This window comes from Thamnophis sirtalis, unplaced genomic scaffold (assembly GCF_051295495.1).
Source record: "Thamnophis sirtalis isolate CommonGarterSnake01/CBP01778 unplaced genomic scaffold, rThaSir2_p1.2 scaffold_18, whole genome shotgun sequence".
In the NCBI taxonomy this organism is placed as follows: domain Eukaryota; kingdom Metazoa; phylum Chordata; class Lepidosauria; order Squamata; family Natricidae; genus Thamnophis; species Thamnophis sirtalis.
In genome coordinates, this window is record NW_028261398.1 from 634,470 (window position 1) to 648,944 (window position 14,475).

General features: G+C 46.0%; 4 protein-coding genes across 4 annotated transcripts in view; 3 read left to right on the top strand and 1 right to left on the bottom strand.

Annotated features, from left to right (window-relative positions):
• LOC148042286 (SLAM family member 6-like) overlaps window positions 1-14,475 on the bottom strand; it is a 979,974-nt gene that overhangs the window by 545,898 nt on the left and 419,601 nt on the right. The window lies entirely within an intron of this gene.
• LOC148042296 (SLAM family member 9-like) lies at window positions 71-4,618 on the top strand. Its single transcript, XM_087703022.1, has 4 exons — window positions 71-110; window positions 1,669-1,989; window positions 2,752-3,015; window positions 4,239-4,618. Exons 1-4 carry the CDS (start codon window positions 71-73, stop codon window positions 4,616-4,618), a joined length of 1,005 nt encoding a protein of 334 aa, XP_087559148.1.
• Window positions 4,955-9,501, top strand: LOC148042297 (SLAM family member 9-like). Its single transcript, XM_087703023.1, has 4 exons — window positions 4,955-4,994; window positions 6,553-6,873; window positions 7,636-7,899; window positions 9,122-9,501. The coding sequence occupies exons 1-4, from the start codon at window positions 4,955-4,957 to the stop codon at window positions 9,499-9,501; spliced, it is 1,005 nt and encodes a 334-aa protein (XP_087559149.1).
• LOC148042298 (SLAM family member 9-like) lies at window positions 9,838-14,399 on the top strand. Its single transcript, XM_087703024.1, has 4 exons — window positions 9,838-9,877; window positions 11,451-11,771; window positions 12,534-12,797; window positions 14,020-14,399. Exons 1-4 carry the CDS (start codon window positions 9,838-9,840, stop codon window positions 14,397-14,399), a joined length of 1,005 nt encoding a protein of 334 aa, XP_087559150.1.

The following is a 14,475-nucleotide window of genomic DNA, read 5'->3' on the forward strand; positions in this document are numbered from 1 at the left end:
TCCTGTGATTTATGTGGTCAAAAGATGATCTGAAAGTCCTTTGTACTCCTGATGGGGCTGGAAGTGGAACATGGCAGCTAAATTCCTCTACAGAGACCTGGGAAGATGGGGTGAGATTCAGCTAGATCTCAGATGTCCAGAACAAGGAACCCACACTCAGGGGTTCTGTAATCAAGGCCTTCTCCAGAGTGGTCCTTGGTGCTCCTGGAGCTTGGCTGTTTTCTTCCAGACATTTTATTATCCAACTGGTTAACGTCGTCAGTGCTAGAAAGGAGTGGGGTTTATGGTCTGTTTATATATAAGTGACTTGCCCTGTCAGTGTTGGTAGGAAAGTTCTTGATAGTTACTTGATTGGGGTCTTATTTACTCCTTCTCTGAGAGCTTGATCTCTATGTCAGCTGCAGAGCAGAAAACCTGGTTAATGAGGCATCCAGAACAGTCTCCTTAAAGCAAGTTTGTGCTGGACCAAAGATGAAGCTGACCTTGAATTTGGAGAGAAAAGATCTCCAAAAATGAACTTCCCACAGCTGTTCATGCAGGAGAACCATAAGAGTTGGAAAGAGGTTGGGCTGCAACCAACAATCCAATGGCCATCTTGATGGTGGTTTCTATTCTTCTTGGGTTCACCTGGCCTCTTTGAGTCCTCACACTCATCCTTATGCCCAACAAGGATCTGGGTCATAAACTCTAAAAACCACTTTGGTATCTTCAAGCCAAGGTGGCGCAGTGGTTAAATGCAGCACTGCAGGCTACTGCTAGATCAGCAGGTCAGCGGTTCAAATCTCACCGGCTCAGGGTTGACTCAGCCTTCCATCCTTCGGAGGTGGGTAAAATGAGGACCCAGATTGTTGGGGGCAATATGCTGACTCTCTGTAAACCGCTTAGAGAGGCCTGAAAGGCCTATGAAGCGGTATATAAGTGTACTGCTATTGCTATTACTATCTTCGGAGTGGGAATCCAGGAACAAGAGCTGGGCTTCTGCAGATGCTGTTGGAAAGCACCGCAAGGACCTTCTAGTCTAACCCTCTGTGATACACACAAGAACCAGTTGGACTATTCTGGGCCCTCCAGCTTTCCCTGTTGACCTTGCTCTTTCCACCCTGGTTGAAGGGGAGATAATAAATTGGTGGCATCATATGGGGTCCCAGTTGGTGGCAGAGAGAGATTAAACCCAACTGGCACTTTAGTGACCCTGTCAGGTGTCCTCCTTTCTTCAGGTGGCCTGGTCAGCCTTGGTAGAGCTTTGGGTCTCTCTGCTGGGGCAGATCATCCTTTTGACCCCAAGGGAAAGACTCAGATCCTATGGATCTCTTGCTTTGAGTAGAATAGAATAGAATAGAACAGAATAGAATAGAATAGAATAGAACAGAACAGAACAGAACAGAACAGAACAGAACAATATATAGAATAAGAATGGAGTGGAAAGGAATGGAATGGAATAGAACACAATAAAACAGAATAAGGCCTTGGAGGTCTTCTAGTCCAGCCCCCTGCTCAAGAAGGAAAGCCCAAGGCCCAGAGAGGCTCCATCATGTCCGCTATGCTGGAGCCATTTTGTCCTTTCTCAGAAGAGGTTTTTCTTGAATCTAAGGCAAAGAAATGGGATGCTCGGAGGTCCCTTGTGGCCCAATCTTGAGCTCTTCTTCTCTCTTCTCTCTGACTTTGCAGGAGTTACTAAAAGAGTATCTCTGAGAGGCATTGTGGGGGAGTCTGTCACATTCCAAGTCAAGACTAATCTATCATTTGTATCAATTTCCTGGAATAAAATTGATGACTCCAAGCCTGAAATTATTTCTGTGGTGACCTTTGGGAAGCCCTGTGGCCTGCAGGTCCCCCTCCCAGCTTTGGAGACCAGAATGAAGGTCTCCAAGGACTGCAGAGCATTGCAACTCAGCCATCTAGAGCAGGATGACAGAGGCTTTTATTATGCAGAAATTGCTTTACCAACTGAAGAAGTGGAATATCAGCCCTTTGAACTGGAGGTAGAAAGTAAGTATCCCAGCCATGGTAGGAAATCCCTGGCCTCCCTCCTTTACCCAGGTGATGTGGAGAGTTGGGAGGCTTTTCTGTTTGGGGAGGGGGGCTTCAGGTGTCCAGTATCTGAGCTTGATGCTCCCTCCATTGGAACTGCTGTCCCAGCATGCTCTGTCCACCACAGTAGTTTTTGTCCATTTCAGCAATGAAAATCAGTTCAAGGTCTTCTCATCAGCCTTGCTTACATTTAGCCCCTCCCCCCCAATACCTACATTTTTCTCCCTGCTGCTCCATCTCCCATGCCTGGAGCTTTGGCACACCTGAGGACGGGCATTTCTACGATGGTTTAGACACGGAGCTCAAACTGTGTCCTGCATGCTCTTCCTCTATGGAAAGGGACCCGTGGGGACCCATCACAACCCCCTCCAGGCTCCCTTCTCCATGGGGCACAGGCTGGACTGGAGCAGGCCAAGTGGGTTCCCAGATGGGGTGGCAGGAAGAGAGGCAGGGGGGCTTTGAGGCTGGATCTCCAGAGAGGCAGTTCAGGATCCTCTTTGTGGATCTGGTGGGACTGGCTGGACCCACAAACTTTGGGGAAATGTTGAGGGGTCCTTGAGGAGGGGATCCTGGAGAGTCATCATCATGTCCTAAGTCCCTGGTTTGGTGTAAGGAGGAATTGGGGGGAGGCAAAGGATGAGGGGTGCTTTGTCTCTGCTATCTTGGTGGGCCTCCACATGCCTCACTGTGATGTGATGTTTCTCTGCATCTCCTGCTCAGGATATTTGCAGAATTCTGAGATGAGAGTGACCTGCAGTTCTGACGGGGCTGGAAATGGAACCTGGCAGCTGAATTGCTCCACAGGGGACTGGAAAGACAGGGTGGAATTCAGCTGGGAATCCCCCATCTACCGGCCTTATCGTTCCCCCGATGATGCTGTGATCAAAGTCACCTCCCAGGATCTGAATGTCAGTGTCACCTGCAGGGCAGAAAATCTGATTAGCAAGGCATCCAAAACGGTCTTCCTAAAGGATGTTTGTTCTGGTAAGTTCTTCTCTCCATGAAAAAGGACCGAAGATGAAGCTGAGATTGTGTTGGGAGAGAAAAGGTAGAATATCCCACAGTTGTTTGGAGTAGGGGTGGGATTCAAGGTGCTGCTCCTCTGCCTGGGAGTGATGGGTCTTCTGGTGCAGATGGGGCAGCTCTGTCCATTCTCTGGAGGTGCTGAAAAAACTTCTAAGAGTGGGAGAGACAAGGTTTCTTCAAGTTTTGTAGAATTCCACAGGTAATCCATCCGGTCCTGGGGCCTTTCCATTATTTTGTTTTTTAAGTGCTTCTGTTAGCTCCATCATTGTTATTTTACTTTCCAACATTGTTCTAGTTTCGTCTGAATCTGGGGAAGATTAGTGTCCTGTAAATACTTTTTGACTCTTCCCTCTTCCATTTTCTCTTGTTCATACAGCTTAGCATAGTAGTCTTGTATAATTTTGTATAATTTTCTTTTTCTCAGCGTTTCCATACTGAATTTGTCCTTGCTCATCTCTTAATTGGAATATTTTCTTTGCTTCTCCCTCTTTTTTCAGTTTATAGGCCAATCATCTGCCTGGTTTATTTGCATTTCCAAAATAATTCTGTTTGGTGCCTCTAATTTTTTGTGCCAGTTCTTCCTTTTCCAGTAGATCCATTTTATGTTTAATTATATCCATTTTTATTTTAACATCTTTTTTTTTGTGGAGATCTCTGTAACTCTTTTTCAAGTATTTTGTAGTTGTTGTCTAGGGCTTTATGCGTTTGTCTTTTCTTTGAATTTCTCTTCCTTATGTAGTCTATTATCAGACCTCTAGTAATAGCCTTCATTGTATCCCAAAGATTCTGCATTGATGTATCTTCTTTTGTATTTTCTTTAAAGAAAAAGGCCAGTTCTTTTTTTCATTTTCTGTATAAAGTCTTTTTCTTTCAATATGATATTATTTAGTGTCCATCTAGATCTTGTCCTTTGGCCTTTCCATTTGATTGTAATTGGATTATGATCCGCCTTTTGAGCCCTAAGGGAAAGACTCAGTTCCCACAGAGGACATTTGTACCCCCCACTGTTTTTGTATGAAGCAAAGGCCAGAACCCAGAGAGACCCCCACTATATCTGCTATCCTGGAGCCATGTTGTCCTTTCTCAGAAAAGGTTTTCCTGGAATTTGAGGGTCAGAAATGGGATGTTTAGAGGGTTTCTTGTGAACCAACCTTGAAGGCTTCTTCTCTTTGACCTTGCAGGAGCTTATGGAGCAGAAGAACTGTATAGCTATGAGGGATCATTTGCCATATTCAAAGTGAAGACTAATCTATCATTTGATTCAATTTCCTTGAGTAAAATTGTCGGCAACAAGTCTGAAAATATTGCAGTGGTGGCTTTTAGGAAGCCCTGTGACCTCCTGGTCCCTCTCCCAGTCTATGAAACACGAGTGACCGTATCCGAGGATTGCAGAGCATTAATTCTCCACTCACTAGAGAAAGGGGATGCTGGCAGATACACCGCAGAAACCATTTCACAAAACAAGACGGTGGCGGAAGAGTCCTTTGATCTGAGGGTTTCTAGTAAGTATCCCCGTGGCCAGGGAAATGTGGGCTCCCACGTGGGGTATCAGGGAAGGTGAGGCAGTTGGGTTTTCAAGCTGGAATCCCCAGAGCATCCTCTGAAGGGAACAGGGGGGATTAGCTGGACCCACAAGCTCATTGGGAAAGAGTCAAGGAGTTACCTGAGGGGCTGATTCTGGAGGAATTGGTGGGAGGCAGAGGATGAGGTGGTGGGCCTCTCCCTTTACAATCAGTATCTGAGGTGATGGGGGGAGGGTTGTGGGATTCTTATTTGCAACCAAAATGGGTGGCTCTGCTGTTGCTCCTTCTCCTCCTTCTTTGCCCTTCCTGTGATTTCTGTGGTCAAAAGATGATCTGAGAGTCCTTTGTACTCCTGATGGGGCTGGAAGTGGAACATGGCAGTTAAATTCCTCTACAGAGACCTGGGAAGATGGGGTGAGATTCAGCTAGATCTCAGATGTCCAGAACAAGGAACCCACACTCAGGGGTTCTGTAATCAAGGCCTTCTCCAGAGTGGTCCTTGGTGCTCCTGGAGCTTGGCTGTTTTCTTCCAGACATTTTATTATCCAACTGGTTAACGTCGTCAGTGCTAGAAAGGAGTGGGGTTTATGGTCTGTTTATATATAAGTGACTTGCCCTGTCAGTGTTGGTAGGAAAGTTCTTGATAGTTACTTGATTGGGGTCTTATTTACTCCTTCTCTGAGAGCTTGATCTCTATGTCAGCTGCAGAGCAGAAAACCTGGTTAATGAGGCATCCAGAACAGTCTCCTTAAAGCAAGTTTGTGCTGGACCAAAGATGAAGCTGACCTTGAATTTGGAGAGAAAAGATCTCCAAAAATGAACTTCCCACAGCTGTTCGTGAAGGAGAACCATAAGAGTTGGAAAGAGGTTGGGCTGCAACCAACAATCCAATGGCCATCTTGATGGTGGTTTCTATTCTTCTTGGGTTCACCTGGCCTCTTTGAGTCCTCACACTCATCCTTATGCCCAACAAGGATCTGGGTCATAAACTCTAAAAACCACTTTGGTATCTTCAAGCCAAGGTGGCGCAGTGGTTAAATGCAGCACTGCAGGCTACTGCTAGATCAGCAGGTCAGCGGTTCAAATCTCACCGGCTCAGGGTTGACTCAGCCTTCCATCCTTCCGAGGTGGGTAAAATGAGGACCCAGATTGTTGGGGGCAATATGCTGACTCTCTGTAAACCGCTTAGAGAGGCCTGAAAGGCCTATGAAGCGGTATATAACTCTACTGCTATTGCTATTACTATCTTCGGAGTGGGAATCCAGGAACAAGAGCTGGGCTTCTGCAGATGCTGTTGGAAAGCACTGCAAGGACCTTCTAGTCTAACCCTCTACGATACACACAAGAACCAGTTGGACTATTCTGGGCCCTCCAGCTTTCCCTGTTGACCTTGTTCTTTCCACCCTGGTTGAAGGGGAGATAATAAATTGGTGGCATCATATGGGGTCCCAGTTGGTGGCAGAGAGAGATTAAACCCAACTGGCACTTTAGTGACCCTGTCAGGTGTCCTCCTTTCTTCAGGTGGCCTGGTCAGCCTTGGTAGAGCTTTGGGTCTCTCTGCTGGGGCAGATCATCCTTTTGACCCCAAGGGAAAGACTCAGATCCTATGGATCTCTTGCTTTGAGTAGAATAGAATAGAATAGAATAGAATAGAACAGAACAGAACAGAACAGAACAGAACAGAACAGAACAGAACAGAACAATATATAGAATAAGAATGGAGTGGAAAGGAATGGAATGGAATAGAACAGAATAAAACAGAATAAGGCCTTGGAGGTCTTCTAGTCCAGCCCCCTGCTCAAGAAGGAAAGCCCAAGGCCCAGAGAGGCTCCATCATGTCCGCTATGCTGGAGCCATTTTGTCCTTTCTCAGAAGAGGTTTTTCTTGAATCTAAGGCAAAGAAATGGGATGCTCGGAGGTCCCTTGTGGCCCAATCTTGAGCTCTTCTTCTCTCTTCTCTCTGACTTTGCAGGAGTTACTAAAAGAGTATCTCTGAGAGGCATTGTGGGGGAGTCTGTCACATTCCAAGTCAAGACTAATCTATCATTTGTATCAATTTCCTGGAATAAAATTGATGACTCCAAGCCTGAAATTATTTCTGTGGTGACCTTTGGGAAGCCCTGTGGCCTGCAGGTCCCCCTCCCAGCTTTGGAGACCAGAATGAAGGTCTCCAAGGACTGCAGAGCATTGCAACTCAGCCATCTAGAGCAGGATGACAGAGGCTTTTATTATGCAGAAATTGCTTTACCAACTGAAGAAGTGGAATATCAGCTATTTGAACTGGAGGTAGAAAGTAAGTATCCCAGCCATGGTATGAAATCCCTGGCCTCCCTCCTTTACCCAGGTGATGTGGAGAGTTGGGAGGATTTTCTGTTTGGGGAGGGGGGCTTCAGGTGTCCAGTATCTGAGCTTGATGCTCCCTCCATTGGAACTGCTGTCCCAGCATGCTCTGTCCACCACAGTAGTTTTTGTCCATTTCAGCAATGAAAATCAGTTCAAGGTCTTCTCATCAGCCTTGCTTACATTTAGCCCCTCCCCCCCAATACCTACATTTTTCTCCCTGCTGCTCCATCTCCCATGCCTGGAGCTTTGGCACACCTGAGGACGGGCATTTCTACGATGGTTTAGACACGGAGCTCAAACTGTGTCCTGCATGCTCTTCCTCTATGGAAAGGGACCCGTGGGGACCCATCACAACCCCCTCCAGGCTCCCTTCTCCATGGGGCACAGGCTGGACTGGAGCAGGCCAAGTGGGTTCCCAGATGGGGTGGCAGGAAGAGAGGCAGGGGGGCTTTGAGGCTGGATCTCCAGAGAGGCAGTTCAGGATCCTCTTTGTGGATCTGGTGGGACTGGCTGGACCCACAAACTTTGGGGAAATGTTGAGGGGTCCTTGAGGAGGGGATCCTGGAGAGTCATCATCATGTCCTAAGTCCCTGGTTTGGTGTAAGGAGGAATTGGGGGGAGGCAAAGGATGAGGGGTGCTTTGTCTCTGCTATCTTGGTGGGCCTCCACATGCCTCACTGTGATGTGATGTTTCTCTGCATCTCCTGCTCAGGATATTTGCAGAATTCTGAGATGAGAGTGACCTGCAGTTCTGACGGGGCTGGAAATGGAACCTGGCAGCTGAATTGCTCCACAGGGGACTGGAAAGACAGGGTGGAATTCAGCTGGGAATCCCCCATCTACCGGCCTTATCGTTCCCCCGATGATGCTGTGATCAAAGTCACCTCCCAGGATCTGAATGTCAGTGTCACCTGCAGGGCAGAAAATCTGATTAGCAAGGCATCCAAAACGGTCTTCCTAAAGGATGTTTGTTCTGGTAAGTTCTTCTCTCCATGAAAAAGGACCGAAGATGAAGCTGAGATTGTGTTGGGAGAGAAAAGGTAGAATATCCCACAGTTGTTTGGAGTAGGGGTGGGATTCAAGGTGCTGCTCCTCTGCCTGGGAGTGATGGGTCTTCTGGTGCAGATGGGGCAGCTCTGTCCATTCTCTGGAGGTGCTGAAAAAACTTCTAAGAGTAGGAGAGACAAGGTTTCTTCAAGTTTTGTAGAATTCCACAGGTAATCCATCCGGTCCTGGGGCCTTTCCATTATTTTGTTTTTTAAGTGCTTCTGTTAGCTCCATCATTGTTATTTTACTTTCCAACATTGTTCTAGTTTCGTCTGAATCTGGGGAAGATTAGTGTCCTGTAAATACTTTTTGACTCTTCCCTCTTCCATTTTCTCTTGTTGATACAGCTTAGCATAGTAGTCTTGTATAATTTTGTATAATTTTCTTTTTCTCAGCGTTTCCATACTGAATTTGTCCTTGCTCATCTCTTAATTGGAATATTTTCTTTGCTTCTCTCTCTTTTTTCAGTTTATAGGCCAATCATCTGCCTGGTTTATTTGCATTTCCAAAATAATTCTGTTTGGTGCCTCTAATTTTTTGTGCCAGTTCTTCCTTTTCCAGTAGATCCATTTTATGTTTAATTATATCCATTTTTATTTTAACATCTTTTTTTTTGTGGAGATCTCTGTAACTCTTTTTCAAGTATTTTGTAGTTGTTGTCTAGGGCTTTATGCGTTTGTCTTTTCTTTGAATTTCTCTTCCTTATGTAGTCTATTATCAGACCTCTAGTAATAGCCTTCATTGTATCCCAAAGATTCTGCATTGATGTATCTTCTTTTGTATTTTCTTTAAAGAAAAAGGCCAGTTCTTTTTTCATTTTCTGTATAAAGTCTTTTTCTTTCAATATGATATTATTTAGTGTCCATCTAGATCTTGTCCTTTGGCCTTTCCATTTGATTGTAATTGGATTATGATCCACCTTTTGAGCCCCAAGGGAAAGACTCAGTTCCCACAGAGGACATTTGTACCCCCCACTGTTTTTGTATGAAGCAAAGGCCAGAACCCAGAGAGACCCCCACTATATCTGCTATCCTGGAGCCATGTTGTCCTTTCTCAGAAAAGGTTTTCCTGGAATTTGAGGGTCAGAAATGGGATGTTTAGAGGGTTTCTTGTGAACCAACCTTGAAGGCTTCTTCTCTTTGACCTTGCAGGAGCTTATGGAGCAGAAGAACTGTATAGATATGAGGGATCATTTGCCATATTCAAAGTGAAGACTAATCTATCATTTGATTCAATTTCCTTGAGTAAAATTGTCGGCAACAAGTCTGAAAATATTGCAGTGGTGGCTTTTAGGAAGCCCTGTGGTCTCCTGGTCCCTCTCCCAGTCTATGAAACACGAGTGACCGTATCCGAGGATTGCAGAGCATTAATTCTCCACTCACTAGAGAAAGGGGATGCTGGCAGATACACCGCAGAAACCATTTCACAAAACAAGACGGTGGCAGAAGAGTCCTTTGATCTGAGGGTTTCTAGTAAGTATCCCCGTGGCCAGGGAAATGTGGGCTCCCACGTGGGGTATCAGGGAAGGTGAGGCAGTTGGGTTTTCAAGCTGGAATCCCCAGAGCATCCTCTGAAGGGAACAGGGGGGATTAGCTGGACCCACAAGCTCATTGGGAAAGAGTCAAGGAGTTACCTGAGGGGCTGATTCTGGAGGAATTGGTGGGAGGCAGAGGATGAGGTGGTGGGCCTCTCCCTTTACAATCAGTATCTGAGGTGATGGGGGGAGGGTTGTGGGATTCTTATTTGCAACCAAAATGGGTGGCTCTGCTGTTGCTCCTTCTCCTCCTTCTTTGCCCTTCCTGTGATTTATGTGGTCAAAAGATGATCTGAAAGTCCTTTGTACTCCTGATGGGGCTGGAAGTGGAACATGGCAGCTAAATTCCTCTACAGAGACCTGGGAAGATGGGGTGAGATTCAGCTAGATCTCAGATGTCCAGAACAAGGAACCCACACTCAGGGGTTCTGTAATCAAGGCCTTCTCCAGAGTGGTCCTTGGTGCTCCTGGAGCTTGGCTGTTTTCTTCCAGACATTTTATTATCCAACTGGTTAACGTCGTCAGTGCTAGAAAGGAGTGGGGTTTATGGTCTGTTTATATATAAGTGACTTGCCCTGTCAGTGTTGGTAGGAAAGTTCTTGATAGTTACTTGATTGGGGTCTTATTTACTCCTTCTCTGAGAGCTTGATCTCTATGTCAGCTGCAGAGCAGAAAACCTGGTTAATGAGGCATCCAGAACAGTCTCCTTAAAGCAAGTTTGTGCTGGACCAAAGATGAAGCTGACCTTGAATTTGGAGAGAAAAGATCTCCAAAAATGAACTTCCCACAGCTGTTCATGCAGGAGAACCATAAGAGTTGGAAAGAGGTTGGGCTGCAACCAACAATCCAATGGCCATCTTGATGGTGGTTTCTATTCTTCTTGGGTTCACCTGGCCTCTTTGAGTCCTCACACTCATCCTTATGCCCAACAAGGATCTGGGTCATAAACTCTAAAAACCACTTTGGTATCTTCAAGCCAAGGTGGCGCAGTGGTTAAATGCAGCACTGCAGGCTACTGCTAGATCAGCAGGTCAGCGGTTCAAATCTCACCGGCTCAGGGTTGACTCAGCCTTCCATCCTTCCGAGGTGGGTAAAATGAGGACCCAGATTGTTGGGGGCAATATGCTGACTCTCTGTAAACCGCTTAGAGAGGCCTGAAAGGCCTATGAAGCGGTATATAAGTCTACTGCTATTGCTATTACTATCTTCGGAGTGGGAATCCAGGAACAAGAGCTGGGCTTCTGCAGATGCTGTTGGAAAGCACCGCAAGGACCTTCTAGTCTAACCCTCTGTGATACACACAAGAACCAGTTGGACTATTCTGGGCCCTCCAGCTTTCCCTGTTGACCTTGCTCTTTCCACCCTGGTTGAAGGGGAGATAATAAATTGGTGGCATCATATGGGGTCCCAGTTGGTGGCAGAGAGAGATTAAACCCAACTGGCACTTTAGTGACCCTGTCAGGTGTCCTCCTTCCTTCAGGTGGCCTGGTCAGCCTTGGTAGAGCTTTGGGTCTCTCTGCTGGGGCAGATCATCCTTTTGACCCCAAGGGAAAGACTCAGATCCTATGGATCTCTTGCTTTGAGTAGAATAGAATAGAATAGAACAGAATAGAATAGAATAGAATAGAACAGAACAGAACAGAACAGAACAGAACAGAACAGAACAGAACAGAACAATATATAGAATAAGAATGGAGTGGAAAGGAATGGAATGGAATAGAACACAATAAAACAGAATAAGGCCTTGGAGGTCTTCTAGTCCAGCCCCCTGCTCAAGAAGGAAAGCCCAAGGCCCAGAGAGGCTCCATCATGTCCGCTATGCTGGAGCCATTTTGTCCTTTCTCAGAAGAGGTTTTTCTTGAATCTAAGGCAAAGAAATGGGATGCTCGGAGGTCCCTTGTGGCCCAATCTTGAGCTCTTCTTCTCTCTTCTCTCTGACTTTGCAGGAGTTACTAAAAGAGTATCTCTGAGAGGCATTGTGGGGGAGTCTGTCACATTCCAAGTCAAGACTAATCTATCATTTGTATCAATTTCCTGGAATAAAATTGATGACTCCAAGCCTGAAATTATTTCTGTGGTGACCTTTGGGAAGCCCTGTGGCCTGCAGGTCCCCCTCCCAGCTTTGGAGACCAGAATGAAGGTCTCCAAGGACTGCAGAGCATTGCAACTCAGCCATCTAGAGCAGGATGACAGAGGCTTTTATTATGCAGAAATTGCTTTACCAACTGAAGAAGTGGAATATCAGCCCTTTGAACTGGAGGTAGAAAGTAAGTATCCCAGCCATGGTAGGAAATCCCTGGCCTCCCTCCTTTACCCAGGTGATGTGGAGAGTTGGGAGGCTTTTCTGTTTGGGGAGGGGGGCTTCAGGTGTCCAGTATCTGAACTTGATGATCCCTCCATTGGAACTGCTGTCCCAGCATGCTCTGTCCACCACAGTAGTTTTTGTCCATTTCAGCAATGAAAATCAGTTCAAGGTCTTCTCATCAGCCTTGCTTACATTTAGCCCCTCCCCCCCAATACCTACATTTTTCTCCCTGCTGCTCCATCTCCCATGCCTGGAGCTTTGGCACACCTGAGGACGGGCATTTCTACGATGGTTTAGACACGGAGCTCAAACTGTGTCCTGCATGCTCTTCCTCTATGGAAAGGGACCCGTGGGGACCCATCACAACCCCCTCCAGGCTCCCTTCTCCATGGGGCACAGGCTGGACTGGAGCAGGCCAAGTGGGTTCCCAGATGGGGTGGCAGGAAGAGAGGCAGGGGGGCTTTGAGGCTGGATCTCCAGAGAGGCAGTTCAGGATCCTCTTTGTGGATCTGGTGGGACTGGCTGGACCCACAAACTTTGGGGAAATGTTGAGGGGTCCTTGAGGAGGGGATCCTGGAGAGTCATCATCATGTCCTAAGTCCCTGGTTTGGTGTAAGGAGGAATTGGGGGGAGGCAAAGGATGAGGGGTGCTTTGTCTCTGCTATCTTGGTGGGCCTCCACATGCCTCACTGTGATGTGATGTTTCTCTGCATCTCCTGCTCAGGATATTTGCAGAATTCTGAGATGAGAGTGACCTGCAGTTCTGACGGGGCTGGAAATGGAACCTGGCAGCTGAATTGCTCCACAGGGGACTGGAAAGACAGGGTGGAATTCAGCTGGGAATCCCCCATCTACCGGCCTTATCGTTCCCCCGATGATGCTGTGATCAAAGTCACCTCCCAGGATCTGAATGTCAGTGTCACCTGCAGGGCAGAAAATCTGATTAGCAAGGCATCCAAAACGGTCTTCCTAAAGGATGTTTGTTCTGGTAAGTTCTTCTCTCCATGAAAAAGGACCGAAGATGAAGCTGAGATTGTGTTGGGAGAGAAAAGGTAGAATATCCCACAGTTGTTTGGAGTAGGGGTGGGATTCAAGGTGCTGCTCCTCTGCCTGGGAGTGATGGGTCTTCTGGTGCAGATGGGGCAGCTCTGTCCATTCTCTGGAGGTGCTGAAAAAACTTCTAAGAGTAGGAGAGACAAGGTTTCTTCAAGTTTTGTAGAATTCCACAGGTAATCCATCCGGTCCTGGGGCCTTTCCATTATTTTGTTTTTTAAGTGCTTCTGTTAGCTCCATCATTGTTATTTTACTTTCCAACATTGTTCTAGTTTCGTCTGAATCTGGGGAAGATTAGTGTCCTGTAAATACTTTTTGACTCTTCCCTCTTCCATTTTCTCTTGTTGATACAGCTTAGCATAGTAGTCTTGTATAATTTTGTATAATTTTCTTTTTCTCAGCGTTTCCATACTGAATTTGTCCTTGCTCATCTCTTAATTGGAATATTTTCTTTGCTTCTCCCTCTTTTTTCAGTTTATAGGCCAATCATCTGCCTGGTTTATTTGCATTTCCAAAATAATTCTGTTTGGTGCCTCTAATTTTTTGTGCCAGTTCTTCCTTTTCCAGTAGATCCATTTTATGTTTAATTATATCCATTTTTATTTTAACATCTTTTTTTTTGTGGAGATCTCTGTAACTCTTTTTCAAGTATTTTGTAGTAGTTGTCTAGGGCTTTATGCGTTTGTCTTTTCTTTGAATTTCTCTTCCTTATGTAGTCTATTATCAGACCTCTAGTAATAGCCTTCATTGTATCCCAAAGATTCTGCATTGATGTATCTTCTTTTGTATTTTCTTTAAAGAAAAAGGCCAGTTCTTTTTTCATTTTCTGTATAAAGTCTTTTTCTTTCAATATGATATTATTTAGTGTCCATCTAGATCTTGTCCTTTGGCCTTTCCATTTGATTGTAATTGGATTATGATCCACCTTTTGAGCCCCAAGGGAAAGACTCAGTTCCCACAGAGGACATTTGTACCCCCCACTGTTTTTGTATGAAGCAAAGGCCAGAACCCAGAGAGACCCCCACTATATCTGCTATCCTGGAGCCATGTTGTCCTTTCTCAGAAAAGGTTTTCCTGGAATTTGAGGGTCAGAAATGGGATGTTTAGAGGGTTTCTTGTGAACCAACCTTGAAGGCTTCTTCTCTTTGACCTTGCAGGAGCTTATGGAGCAGAAGAACTGTATAGCTATGAGGGATCATTTGCCACATTCAAAGTGAAGACTAATCTATCATTTGATTCAATTTCCTTGAGTAAAATTGTCGGCAACAAGTCTGAAAATATTGCAGTGGTGGCTTTTAGGAAGCCCTGTGACCTCCTGGTCCCTCTCCCAGTCTATGAAACACGAGTGACCGTATCCGAGGATTGCAGAGCATTAATTCTCCACTCACTAGAGAAAGGGGATGCTGGCAGATACACCGCAGAAACCATTTCACAAAACAAGACGGTGGCGGAAGAGTCCTTTGATCTGAGGGTTTCTAGTAAGTATCCCCGTGGCCAGGGAAATGTGGGCTCCCACGTGGGGTATCAGGGAAGGTGAGGCAGTTGGGTTTTCAAGCTGGAATCCCCAGAGCATCCTCTGAAGGGAACAGGGGGGATTAGCTGGACCCACAAGC